The following is a 12,578-nucleotide window of genomic DNA, read 5'->3' on the forward strand; positions in this document are numbered from 1 at the left end:
CGTTAAAAAAATACAAATGTTTTGTAGTGCACTGTTAATATCGCAAAATAGTCCTAACAATCACTACACGCATAAATACAGTACATGTTATCGTTGGGTCAGTGAAAAGTACAGAATCCTACGCATTACCTCGGCAAAATCCGGCCTGCTTTAACTAAATCAGCACAGCTGGCCAATTCGCAAATTCGCCACTTCGCCTAAAAGAAATTTAGTTGGTTTAAAGTCATTTCTGTGCGAGCAGACAATCATTTTACACTTAATTCAAATTTAACTGACCAAGTACCAGTCGCAGCCGACTCTCCACACGCTATTTTTCTCGCCCCGTGAAATTTTGCAGAATTTCCTCTAATGTGACCCCGCCAAATGAAATGCACTTTGGGATAGCTGTTCCAATAAATCGTACTTTGTCGAAGAGCTGCAACGTCTGTAACATCTACACGCGAACGACGCACGTTCATATACTAAAAGGGTACAACCACAGAAATTCTTTCAGTTTCTTGCTCACGGGGAGATGTTGAATACTATCTTTCCCCAAACTCCGCACCACGGCTCTCCTCGACAGTTCTTGCAGGCTCTGCGGCGCTTCTCCGCGATACGGCATGCTCAGGCTCTTTTTGGGGGACGCAATATAGTATTCTAGCAAGCCAAAAAGGCAAGAGAATGTATTTTTGCTTCCCGCTAAACTGAATCCTCCGTCCTTCAGGAGCACCCTCACGCTGGTCGGGCCCTCGGGGGCCCGATAGCTGAGAGTGAAGAAAACGTTTGCCTGCATGCTGTCCCGGATCAGAAATGTCCCAAGAGGAAGTCTGGCAAGTCGAAAGTGAGCTTCGTCTACTTCCAAGGGGCCCCAGTAAAATCCACTGTGCTTCAAGTAATCCACCGCCTGGGTGATGAGGTCACATTCCCGCTGGTCCCGAAAGGGGTGGAAGTGTGTTGGTAGGACAGCACAGGGTTTAGGGGACTCGGCCAGCTTGGATGGGCTCTGTGGCGCGACTGCATGGTCAGTGTCATTATGCTGGACCATTCTGAATCAGGGCACACTCATACCATTCCTCCATGGTCCTACGACATAGATGAACGATTCTGCGGCGCCTGTTTAAGCAAACAAAGAGTTCTAACATCAAGAGGTGGGAATGGCTCTCGCACAGTCGAGTGGACTATCGAAAGTGTTACCAATTAAATTCTTCATTACAAAACAGAAAGCTCATCATTTCTATGTAGATGATGTTATGCGAAGTCATTGTGGTGTAACTAACATAGCCTATAATTGGTGCCATTTGATAAGAAAACCATAAAATACAGAAGACGCCTGTCAAATCACTTGAGCTTTTAATTAAAGGTGCATTTTTTTCAGGTCAAATGGAGTAACCCTATAAACACTCGCTGCTAAATAAAGGTTCTTCACAGTGATGCCAAAGAGGAACCTGTCTCTTCTTATCTAATATGAAGTACCTTCTTCAGCAACAAAGAAAGGTTCCGCAGATGTTAAAGGTTTTTATGGAACCTTTTAGATGAAGAAATGGTTCTTCTATGGCATCATACAGGAACTTCAAAAACTTTTTAAAAGTGTAGGCTGTTCGTTTAAAAAAAATAAAATGAAAACATAATGATTATAAAGGCAACAGTGAGGACCGTGTTTTAATATTTTAGTGTGCACTTGATGGCTGTTGGTTACACCGCATTTTCGAAATCAAAAAGAGTGCAGAATTGTAAGCAAAACGAAGTCGATACTTTTCTCTACAGGAAAACATTGTCACGGTTCAGCGACAAAAGAGAATGATGTCCCCCGAGCGTATCAAAAATATCACAAACATATTAAAGAAAAATGTAAATTAATTTAGGCCTATATGAACACGTCTTATATTAATTTAACATATATTTGAAACGTAAAAGCTGCTAAATGTGGCGTTTTTGGTTGGCTATTGAAATTTCTTTGAATTTTGTATGTGGTCTAATAAGCGTTTAACGGTTAGCAGGAAAAGCGAAGCCCCTTTCTTCTCTTTTTCTGGAGTACCAGTACATAGCTTACGTACAGGCTATTCTCGAAAGAGCACCTCAGGTATCGCATTATATGAAAACGGTTCTCCTGAGCAACAAGTGAAACGATTTCCATTTCCAATGTATGTCACCTACACTTTTAGGAATAACCATTAAGCTGCACGCGTAATGAAAAGGTTTCCATAAAGCGGCGCTTAATCCACGGATAACGTCACGGTGAATTTAAAGGCGAAAGAAACACCTCCAGTCCGGTCTCAGATGAAACACCTCTAGCCCACTTACCGCAAATGCAGTTTGATGTTGTCTACGCCAAACTTCTCCAGAACTGCGTTAGGATTTCCTGCGATGCCGCATTTTTAGTTATTCTCCGCTCATAGGCTGACCATTACAAAAGAACGAAAGCGAAAGCTTAAAAGAAAGGTCTCGCCTATAACAGACGAGTAACTGGAAGGACTCTTCCAAGAACTGTCAGACTCCGTGTGAAGGAAACACGTCTGGGTTCGTGCACGCGTTACGCCGTTTAAATGTATTTTATTCACGCTGACAAAAGCGAAACAGTAGAGTTGGGAAAGGGATTGGATTTATTTAGCAGCTCTCTTTGCATCTCTATTAAAAAAAATACCTTCAAAATGGCGAATGTCTTAATGATTCGGCAAATAATGAACGTGATGATCTTGTTATAGCCATGTCGCTGCAGGTCGTGTTCACTAGCGTGTATTTTAAGTGTTTATTGAGCCTGCTGTTTTGAACGCAAGTCCGTTTCGCTTTCACTTCGGCATGTTTTACTTTAAATCACGTGTCTTACGACAGGTTAAGAGGTTAAAGTACCAGGTTTTTATAATGGTTTAATTTTATCCTTTAAGACTATGACCATAAACACGCATATACACATCTAATATATAAAATTTTATTTTTTTAGTAGATTTGGAAACTTATTGAAATGATAGCCTACTAATGTAAATTAATGGCATCCTCTAGTGCAAATATAGCTTGTGTTTAGCATTTTATTATTATTATCTTTCAGACCACTGCAGAAAAATACATTAATATTAACCTGAATATAAAAGCCTATAAGAACCGCCGCTGAAAAATCCTATATTGATAACCTCTTATTTTTAATATTAAGGGACCATATCCACTATGTTGGTCTGTGATGGTTACGGACACGATGCATCCATTAACAAACACTGTATCATTTTTACCTAGAAGGGGGAAAAACTGAAATTAACTCATGAACAATGTTAAAGCATCCAGTCTGTTTTAGAGCACCAGCGTTCACTGATAACTCAATACATTTTGACTTTAAACAGATGTTGCATGATTAACTGCTCTCTCTTGCCTCAGACTCTTGTAGTAATCAGACGATCTCTAACAACATCTGATAAACTGTATCTCTGAGTGTCAAAGCACAACCGCACTTCATCCTAAATTAAGTTCAGGTCTTTTTTGCCTCTCAGAAAACACTCTCCAATCAATTTCGACTTAACAAACCTTCAACAAATATTTTAGTTTGAGCCATAGTTAGCACTCAATAAATCAAAGATAAATCATCTTGGCTATAATTTGCATGTTTTGCTTGCAGATTTCAAGGAGAAAAATACCTTGCACTGCAGATGAATCCAAAGATGAATTTTCACCCAAAGGACTGAATGGACCTTTAGGATGACGAGATGAGCCACAAAAACCAAAAAGACCACAGCTCTAATGCAACTGCTTGCACATTCACCTAAAGAATATTTACTACAGCTGAGTAGGATACCGCTCTGTCTTTAAGGGGGGGAAAGAAAAAGGTTTACCACATCCCACCAAAGGTGCACACAGATTTTTCATTTCAGTTTCACTTCAGTTGATTCAGGTGTAGATGCATCACACCGAGGCGAAAGTATTTGAAAAGTCAGAGATACGTAGATGACATAACTGTTTGGTAAAACATACGGCAGAAACATATTTTACTACAGAAAATGGGTAGTACCTCATTCATGTGTTTATTAGCATAATAATGGAATATTGTAGACCTCACAGCAACTACACTTAAAGGAAGACTGACTTTCAAAATGACACCTGATCACAATTAAATGACATGTTCATCCTGAAACAAAAAGCAGGGGGGAAAAAAACACATTACAAGAGCGCTGTTATTTCTGAAATAGTTTCTGAGCATTTCACTTTACAGGAAAACATCCCTTTCTGGCATGCTAGTTTCACTAACCTAAAACCAACAGCTGTTGAAGTAACCACACGATTTGCCTTTAAAACACATAAAGCAAACGGCTTCCAAGAAACACACATGACGATAAGCTTGCACTGCACTCTACTGGCAGATCAACACCTAATAAACGAAACAGTACAGCAAGGCTATTAAAACATTATTGACATTCACTTTATCTAGATTCACATGCAATGTTATGGGTTTTATTGAGAACCATACATCCAGGCACGGATGTATTATTCACAAGCAACAGACTTTTCTCTTGGTGACGTAAGCGGGACTTCATTGGTCTACAGTTTATTGTGATTTTATTTATTTTTATGTTAAATGACAACCTGTGTGCATGATAGAAGAGGAAAACATCTGGCCAGTGAGCTTCATTAACCAAGGTCCACTCGTGTAGTGATCATGAATAATTTCTTGTATTCTTAACCTCCCTTAACTTTCCATTTGTAGTTTATGGAGGAGGCAGATGTTGTTTCATGTTCTTCCTTCCTGCTGTGTCTCATCATGTAGACGGCAGCTGTGAGTGCAAGAACACCATATGTGGCAAGAACAAACTGGAAAAGGGAATAAGGGGTTGGGGGGGGTGACACATTTAAATACAAGTGACGTGAGTGAGGATGTTATTGTTGTCTTCGATCATGCAACAATCTGACAGATCCTCAATGATCTTACATTTCTGCGTCCTTGTAATGTGTAGCTGTTAAAGTGCTTCCTCCATCCTGTCAGTTCTGTTGGCATTGGTGGATCAATCCCGAAGAGCTGTCGCTGTCATAAAAAGATACATTTAATATGAAAAGGAATTATTGTGTAATAGGTTTTAGGTGATAATATCAAACTGAATGAACCTAACATATTATTGAATTTCTTAAAATACCATGAAATGTTTACTGTTTTTATACCTTTTTTTAAATACTACATTTATACCTTTTTTTATACATATAAAACTGCATATATATATATATATATATATATATATATATATATATATATATATATATATATATATATATATATACGCACATTACTTTGCCATTTTTATATTTTACTTACCGACTTATTTATTTATTTTATTATGACAGCAAGAATGGTTGATTTATGTTGAATTATGATTTATGATTTATATTAGCAAAGTTATTTGTCTACCTTGACTTCGCTAATAAGATGACCCAAACTCGTAAGTGGAATCCGCGTCTTTACGGGGGAGGTCGGCATGTCTGTAGAAAACGAAATCAGTTTTAAACCATGTCTGCAGGATGTCCTGCTGCAAATGATAACATGTTTTGAAACATACTTAATGAATCGCTCTAAACATACCGTTTCTCCAAAGGACATGCAGCGTTTGTTTACAGACGCAGTATTAGTTCCGGATTTTTTTAAACGTCAGCTCAGCATCCAATTAAAATTCCCCAACTGAGACGTTGAGCCAATGGCTGCAGGCCCGAAGGCGGGACTTTGAGGTGTTAGGCAAACTACTTAAAGCGCCAGTCCGAGGTCAGTCAGGGGAAGTTATAGAGGCAATGAGGCAATGTATTGGTATATAAACCAGTTTCATTTAACTTCCTTTACTGTGACTTGTGTAACAGTAAACAATTAATGGCATACACGCTAAAGCAGTTCCTCAAGTGGAAATTAATTTATTTATTTATTTGAAAATGTCAATTAGCCTCTCCTACTCCCATCCAGATTCGGAATATCCTTTTGCAATTAGCCTGCAAGATGTGTTTTCAGCACTATGATCCCAGTATTTCATCACAGGGTTCTTCTCTTTCTTTTATTATTTTCTGAAAAATGTCTCCAGTGCCTTGAATTAAAGCTGGTTATGAAAATCACTTGGTGTGCCCTGCAATAACCCCAAGATTGGTATAGATATACTGTAGTAAAATTAGTATAAATTAGTATATCAGTATAGTAGTATATAGTAAAATTCGCACCTTGCTTAAAAAAGACTACTTCCTCTTTTCAAATCCTTAATTCTAAGGCAGTGTTTAGTGAAGTGAAAATAAACATATATATGAAATAGGCTAGTTTTACAAAAAACTATTTGCATAAAACCTGTGCAAAACATTTGAAAGTCATTGAATACTTATTACCCAAGCTATATACTCATGCTCTGAGACTGGCCTCAGTGGGTGGTTCCCTAAAATCTATGTTCCTGATAAAAGAAACATGATTTTGTAAGTTTCAATCAGGCTACTGAGTTTCACTACCTCCTATGACTCACACTGTGTTGTGCATGGTTGATTTCTGTTATACGGACAAACCGCCGTTTGCAAAGAAAAGAATACCAGACATAATAATGGCAGTAAGGTAATCCACTTTTTTTTGTTTTGAATATGCGAGACCGGTAGTGCTTTAATTTTCAGCATGTTTTCAGACTGTAATCATAAGTTGCGATTATACATGGTGCGATATTGAGTTATAGACATAGAACGAAATGAAAGTGAATCGACTGACTGACCGCTTTGGATCAGAAATCAAGGACTTCTGTTTTGTGCATTTCTCTTTTTGTGTATGCTAAATGTATACTGTGACGCACAGCTGAATTTTCAGTTTTAGAAATGATTCTGTTATGCTCATATGTTGCTCAAGAAACGATTCTTATTTATGGCAATGTTGAAAACAGATTTTTTTTTCTGCCAGGACTTTATCTATTAATTTTATGGGCATTTCAGTTAACTCTATAAACATGCCATGCAGTGCAAAAATCAGCACAGTAAATTTCTTCATACATAGATACATAGTACATATGTAATTTGCATGACATTGTGCCCTATTTTTATGTGTGTACTGTCTTTTCATGTATTTTATGCATCTTTAATTATTCATTTTTACTTAATTTTTTTTTTTTTTTTTTTTTTTTTTTTTTTTTTGCAGAAAGAGAACCTTGGAAGCAAAGGAGTCTGTAATTCTTTTTACATTAATTTTAGTCCAAGTCTTTGACTACTCCAGGACATGTAATTGTGATAAGCCATATTTTTGCAACTGTTCATCAAATCATCTCCAACAGGTCCCAAAAGTCCCAGTGAATGTTCTTGACCTTGACCTGTCATTCAATCAAATTGAGTCTATTGGCATTAATGATCTCTACCCATATAGTGACCTGAAAAGCCTAAATTTGCATAAGAACAAGCTCAGGTTTATACACAAGGAGGCTTTCAGATCTCAGCATAAGCTGGAAGTCCTTGATATGTCCTTAAACAACCTGAAAAATCTTTCCTCGTCTTGGTTCCAAGAGCTAAACTCTCTTCAGCAACTGAACCTTGTAGGAAACCCATATACCACATTGGGACCTGCTCCTGTTTTCCAGTCACTCCTTAACCTAAGGACACTACGATTCGGTAGCCCTTCACTTAAGGAAGTATACAAGAATGGCTTAGATGGGCTCACTCATCTGGATGAGATGACATTCATTGCCAGTAACCTGAGGTCATATGAGAACGGGAGCTTAAAAGCAGCCCGCCCCATCGGTTTAGTCTCTTTGAGCCTTCAGAGTCTATTTGAGAATGATCCAGAAATAGTCTCAAAGGTTCTTCAAGACGTCTCACACCCTAAAACTCTGCTGACTATCAAAGATGTTGTACTCAGAACGAACACTTCCACAGAAACCTTTAAAGCGGTGAAAGACGGTGGGACTGAAAGCTTGAGTTTTCAAAACTGCACCACAACGGATGAAGCAATGACCTCTTTATTTATGGTTATGGATGGTTCTTCTTTGTCTTACATTGGTCTGGAAGATGTACATTTGATTGGTCAAGGGTTTTGGCAGAAAGCTTCGTACACACATTATGAAAACTTGCATACTGCATACATACGTAATCTCGACATCCAAGGGTTCTTTAAGTTCAGTAGCATGAAGGAGTTGGGATTTCTGCTGGTGAATCTCCACAAGGTGTCTGTGATCAATGGCACGGTGTTTGTAATTCCTCCCATAACTACTTTCCTGTTGAAAAAACTTGAATATTTGGACCTTAGTCAGAACCTCCTTTCGGACCTGACAATTGCACCGACGTTATCTACGAGTTTTGGTGCATATCAAAACCTCGTCACTCTTAACGTGAGCCAAAATGTTTTAAAATCTCTTGGGCTGATGTCTCAGTTGGCCACTAACCTTAAGAGCCTCACGTATTTAGACATAAGCCATAATAGCTTTGTTTCCATGCCAGAAAAATGCAGCTGGCCAGCGACACTCAGATTTTTAAACCTTTCCAGCACAAAGCTACGTAAGATGACCCCTTGCCTGCCTTCTAGCTTGACGGTCCTGGATCTCAGTGAAAACGATCTGATGGTGTTCAACCAAAGATTTCCCCAACTTATTACACTTATACTAACAGGCAACCGATTTATTAAACTCCCACAGGGGGAATTATTTCCCAGGCTGCAGACGCTGCTTATCCAAAGGAACGCCTTGCGGATGTTTAACAGGACTGATTTGATTCGATTCAAAAACCTAGAAACTTTGGAAGCGGGTGATAACAATTTTGTGTGCTCCTGCGAGTTTGTATCCTTCTTCAAACAGGATGTTGACCATTTCATCACACTAAGGGATGGTCGTCGCCATTACATGTGCGACACTCCATTCACTCTCAGAGGTGATGCTATTGACGATGTCAGATTGTCCGTTTTCGAGTGTTATATGATCCCTGCCGTCTCAGTGCTTTGCTCTGTGATTATCATAGCGCTTGGACTTATTGCTGTCACCTGCCATAAGCTTCACGTTATATGGTATCTGCAGATGACTAAAGCATGGATACAAGCCAAAAGAAAACCTGCAGTTGGTCGACTGGCCGAAGAGCTCCGCTATGATGCTTTTGTATCTTACAGTCAACACGACGCTGAGTGGGTCGAGGAAATCCTTGTTCCTGAGCTAGAGAGCGCTCATCCCCCGTTTGCCCTGTGTTTGCACAAGCGGGACTTCCAGCCGGGCCGCTGGATTGTGGACAACATCATCGACTCGATCGAGAAGAGCCATCGGACTCTCTTTGTTCTGTCTGAGCACTTTGTTACCAGCGAATGGTGCCGTTACGAGCTGGACTTCTCACATTTCCGCATAGTCGATGAACACAATGACTCCGCTGTTCTGGTACTTCTAGAACCAATCAAGAAGGAGACCATTCCCAAGCGTTTCTGCAAGCTGAGGAAGATTATGAACTCCAGGACGTATCTGGAGTGGCCTGAAGAGGAGGAAAAGAGAAGCGAGTTCTGGAGCAATCTGAGAGCCGCCCTGAAAACAGATGAATTTTAAAGGCTTGCCATATACCATGTATCATTTCATTGTTAACTGAAAGCAAAACTGAAAATCTAAAAATAAAAGCTACTTCAAAATATTAATAAATACTATATATAATTAACAAAAGTAAAAATGTATTTTAACATTTGCAAAGTTTAAAACCTTCCAAAACCTTCAAATCCATTAAAAGAGACAATGTGCCTGATTTTACTTTATACATAGGCCCATTCTTACTTTACGGACTATTTCACATTTTGTGTTCAGAGCGCTAACAGCACTGTGAATGCACATAGGTACAATACTAGCGTGACAAATATGTTTCTCATTAGAATGTGTTCGTGTAATGTGAGATGTAACAATGAGATGTTATCTGTCATGTTATTTAGTAGTGCAGTGACCGACTGTTTATCACCTATAAGCAAATAACATTAGATTAAGTCAAATGCCAATGTACAGTATGTGTCAATAGCAGCAATGAACTGTTATAAAATCAAATCACAAACAATTTTACTCTTCTGTTGACTTTCGTTCCTTCGTATCCTATTATTTCAGATTTATTCTCTCGTTTTTAGCATGTTTTCTGTAGATACTGTAGACTTCTCACTTTTTAACGGAGCCTTGAGGTCTATTTTGATAGTCTTGAACCGTTTTTAGATCTCTTTTTCCAGAAATCACATGATACTGACAACGTTTAAGTAGTGTTTTGTGACTCTGGCGCCATCTGTTGGATATTTTTTAGATTTTTCGTTGAAGATGAATTTTGCTTACAGTAGGAAGCATGTAAGCTCATATCTGATCAGTGAAAGTAGTTGCGAGGAAATGAAGGCCACATCAGAGCTGTTGTTGTTTTTCACCTGTTATTCTCATACTGATTGTACTCATAATGAAACCAAGCATGTCATTTTGTGCAATGATTTGACAGCGACTGTATTAAATGCTTTTTTTGCGATTCAAAGAAAATGGTTTTGGTACAGTGCTGATTGGTGAGGGTCATGCATGCGCGTTTTAGTAATGTAATCACAGACTGAGTCCTTACAAATAACCTCCCTGGTGACCCACCGGAGCATTCATCACAAGGTAATTAGTGACCATACTGCTTTTTATTTCTTGGCTCCTGAAGTACTTTCTACAGACGGAAATCAAAATCAGTGTATCTCAGAGTAAGATAACATTTAACAGTGATCACATCCGTCAGGCTGGATGATGTGAGGACAAACCTCAGTGATGAGATCTTTTGTGTTTGTTTGTAAACTCAAATGTCTTTTATTAGCCCTTGGTCAGCATCTGCTCTTAAGCTGCATCAAGACAGTAAGGGATGTACAATACATACACAGAATATGACGTGAGAATATAGATTAGTCCTCTGGATATATTAAATATCTCTCTATGGGTCAATTTCTGGATGCAGGTCAGTGTCTGCTAAATGGCAGAATTAATGAAAATTAAAAGGGTGTTCTTTTTTTTGCTACAAATAAAGAACAAGGTCTGAAATGTTCCTCATTCAGTCATTTTAAGCTTTGCTCTTGAACAGTAATTGCAAGGACAGTCCCTTTGGTGGTGCCTGGGGTTAAGTGTCTTTCTCAAGGGCACAATGGTGATTTTAGTAAACCATTTAGGTCACCACTACAGGGGTTCGAATCAGTTCATAGACCACTGAGGCTTCAACCACAATCAAATGCTGCTGGAAGGAGAACCGAAACATTTTCTGGAAAAAAAAAAAAAAAAGAACTTAAAAGAATTGCTACTCATTTAAAAACGAACCTCGCAAGTGCAAGTGAAAGCACAAGATCAAAAGAACAAGTGATCATGCCAAATCAAGAACAGTGTTCTTAGGAATTAAAATAATTTCCATAGAAACCAAACAGGCCACCACCCTGTCTGCAAATATTAAAATGTTATTTGTACATACAAGCACACAAAGCTATGAGCAGCTGTTATTTTTAATGGAAAATTACAGGTTTGAGGGCCAAACTTTTTCTGAAACAATTTATCACTCACATGACAGCTAAAAAAAAGACACTTGAGATGGCTTTTGGGGCTTTTCAGAATTGCGGTCTGATCCATTTTGAGAGCCCTTTCAAAAAAGACTGGTCTCTAAATAACTTATAAGGTTTCTCGAGGTTTCATCATAGCTGCAGAACCTTTGTGCATGACGGAATCCTTAACTTCCTGCGAGAAGTTTAAAGACTGTCCTCAAGTCTGTCATGAGGGAAAAGGTTTTTGAGGCGCATAATATATACGCTGAACTTTAATTTGTGACTGAAGTATGGGGACAAAGATATTAAAGTAACATATTAAATTAACTGTACTTAAAGTACAGTATAAAATACAGTATTATCTAAACTGGTTTCATGAATTGGAATGGTAATTTAGACCAACATTATTATACAAAAAACAGCTAAAATAAATATTGGGACAAACAAACAAAACCGGATTTCATGCCTGGTTTAATACATATATACTTTTGTTTGAGATCATTGTAAGTAATTTTTTTATTACATAGCTAAAATTACATAACTTACATAAAATTACATACATTACATAAATCATCCAAACAAGCATTTGCATTTACATACAAATAGATATTTTAAAAAGAACGGGACTAGGAAAGTTGCAATACTACTTTCATATGTATTTTTCTACTCAACCCACATATATTGCCCAAACTTGGACAGTCTGTAACCCGACATGGCATAACTGCAAAAGTGCACGCACTCGCACAATTTTTTTTCTGTTTTAATTGTTGTTTTGGATTCAAATGTGTTTGTACATGTTTAACATTTCAAATGAAAATGTTTCACAAGCTCAGCTAAAAATGAAGAGTAATAAAGCAATTTTTTGCAACTATGACAGTAAACCCATTCATCCATGTCCATTTACACATGAGAAAAGCAGGAAACTTATAAAGCATATTTATGCATTTAGCATATTTATGCATTTTATCCAAACCCACTTATTCAAGATTTATAGGTTACATTATAGGCTCTACTTTGTAAACTACAGAAATGCCAAAAACAAAAATAATGCAATACTACGGTATACCCTATAAGCTACTACAAAATTGAACCACAAAAAAAAAATTAAAATAGTACAGTTGTTTCAACTGTACAATGGATAATAATTGAAAAAAAAAATCTA

At 37.9% G+C, this 12,578-nt stretch overlaps 2 protein-coding genes across 5 annotated transcripts; one reads left to right on the plus strand and one right to left on the minus strand.

Moving 5' to 3' along the window:
• Positions 1 to 297: 297 nt before the first annotated feature.
• socs1b (suppressor of cytokine signaling 1b) lies at positions 298 to 5,808 on the minus strand. Of its 4 annotated transcripts, none has more exons than XM_043242322.1 (5): positions 5,528 to 5,808; positions 5,357 to 5,427; positions 4,886 to 4,978; positions 3,600 to 4,730; positions 298 to 1,092 (listed from the first exon to the last, which is right to left on the minus strand). In XM_043242322.1, the coding sequence occupies exon 5, from the start codon at positions 1,022 to 1,024 to the stop codon at positions 455 to 457; it is 570 nt and encodes a 189-aa protein (XP_043098257.1). In that variant the 5' UTR covers positions 1,025 to 1,092; positions 3,600 to 4,730; positions 4,886 to 4,978; positions 5,357 to 5,427; positions 5,528 to 5,808; the 3' UTR covers positions 298 to 454. The 4 variants fall into 4 exon arrangements, with proteins under 4 accessions (XP_043098257.1, XP_043098240.1, XP_043098248.1 ...); XM_043242305.1 differs by having other exon boundaries at positions 3,600 to 4,767; XM_043242313.1 differs by having other exon boundaries at positions 3,600 to 4,767; positions 5,505 to 5,614.
• Positions 5,809 to 6,091: 283 nt separating this feature from the next.
• Positions 6,092 to 10,876, plus strand: tlr2 (toll-like receptor 2). The gene is made up of 2 exons (XM_043241721.1): positions 6,092 to 6,520; positions 7,088 to 10,876. Exons 1-2 carry the CDS (start codon positions 6,426 to 6,428, stop codon positions 9,453 to 9,455), a joined length of 2,463 nt encoding a protein of 820 aa, XP_043097656.1. The 5' UTR covers positions 6,092 to 6,425; the 3' UTR covers positions 9,456 to 10,876.
• The last annotated feature ends 1,702 nt before the right edge of the window (positions 10,877 to 12,578 follow it).

The sequence above is a fragment of the Puntigrus tetrazona genome, chromosome 1, assembly GCF_018831695.1.
Source record: "Puntigrus tetrazona isolate hp1 chromosome 1, ASM1883169v1, whole genome shotgun sequence".
In the NCBI taxonomy this organism is placed as follows: Eukaryota; Metazoa; Chordata; class Actinopteri; order Cypriniformes; family Cyprinidae; genus Puntigrus; species Puntigrus tetrazona.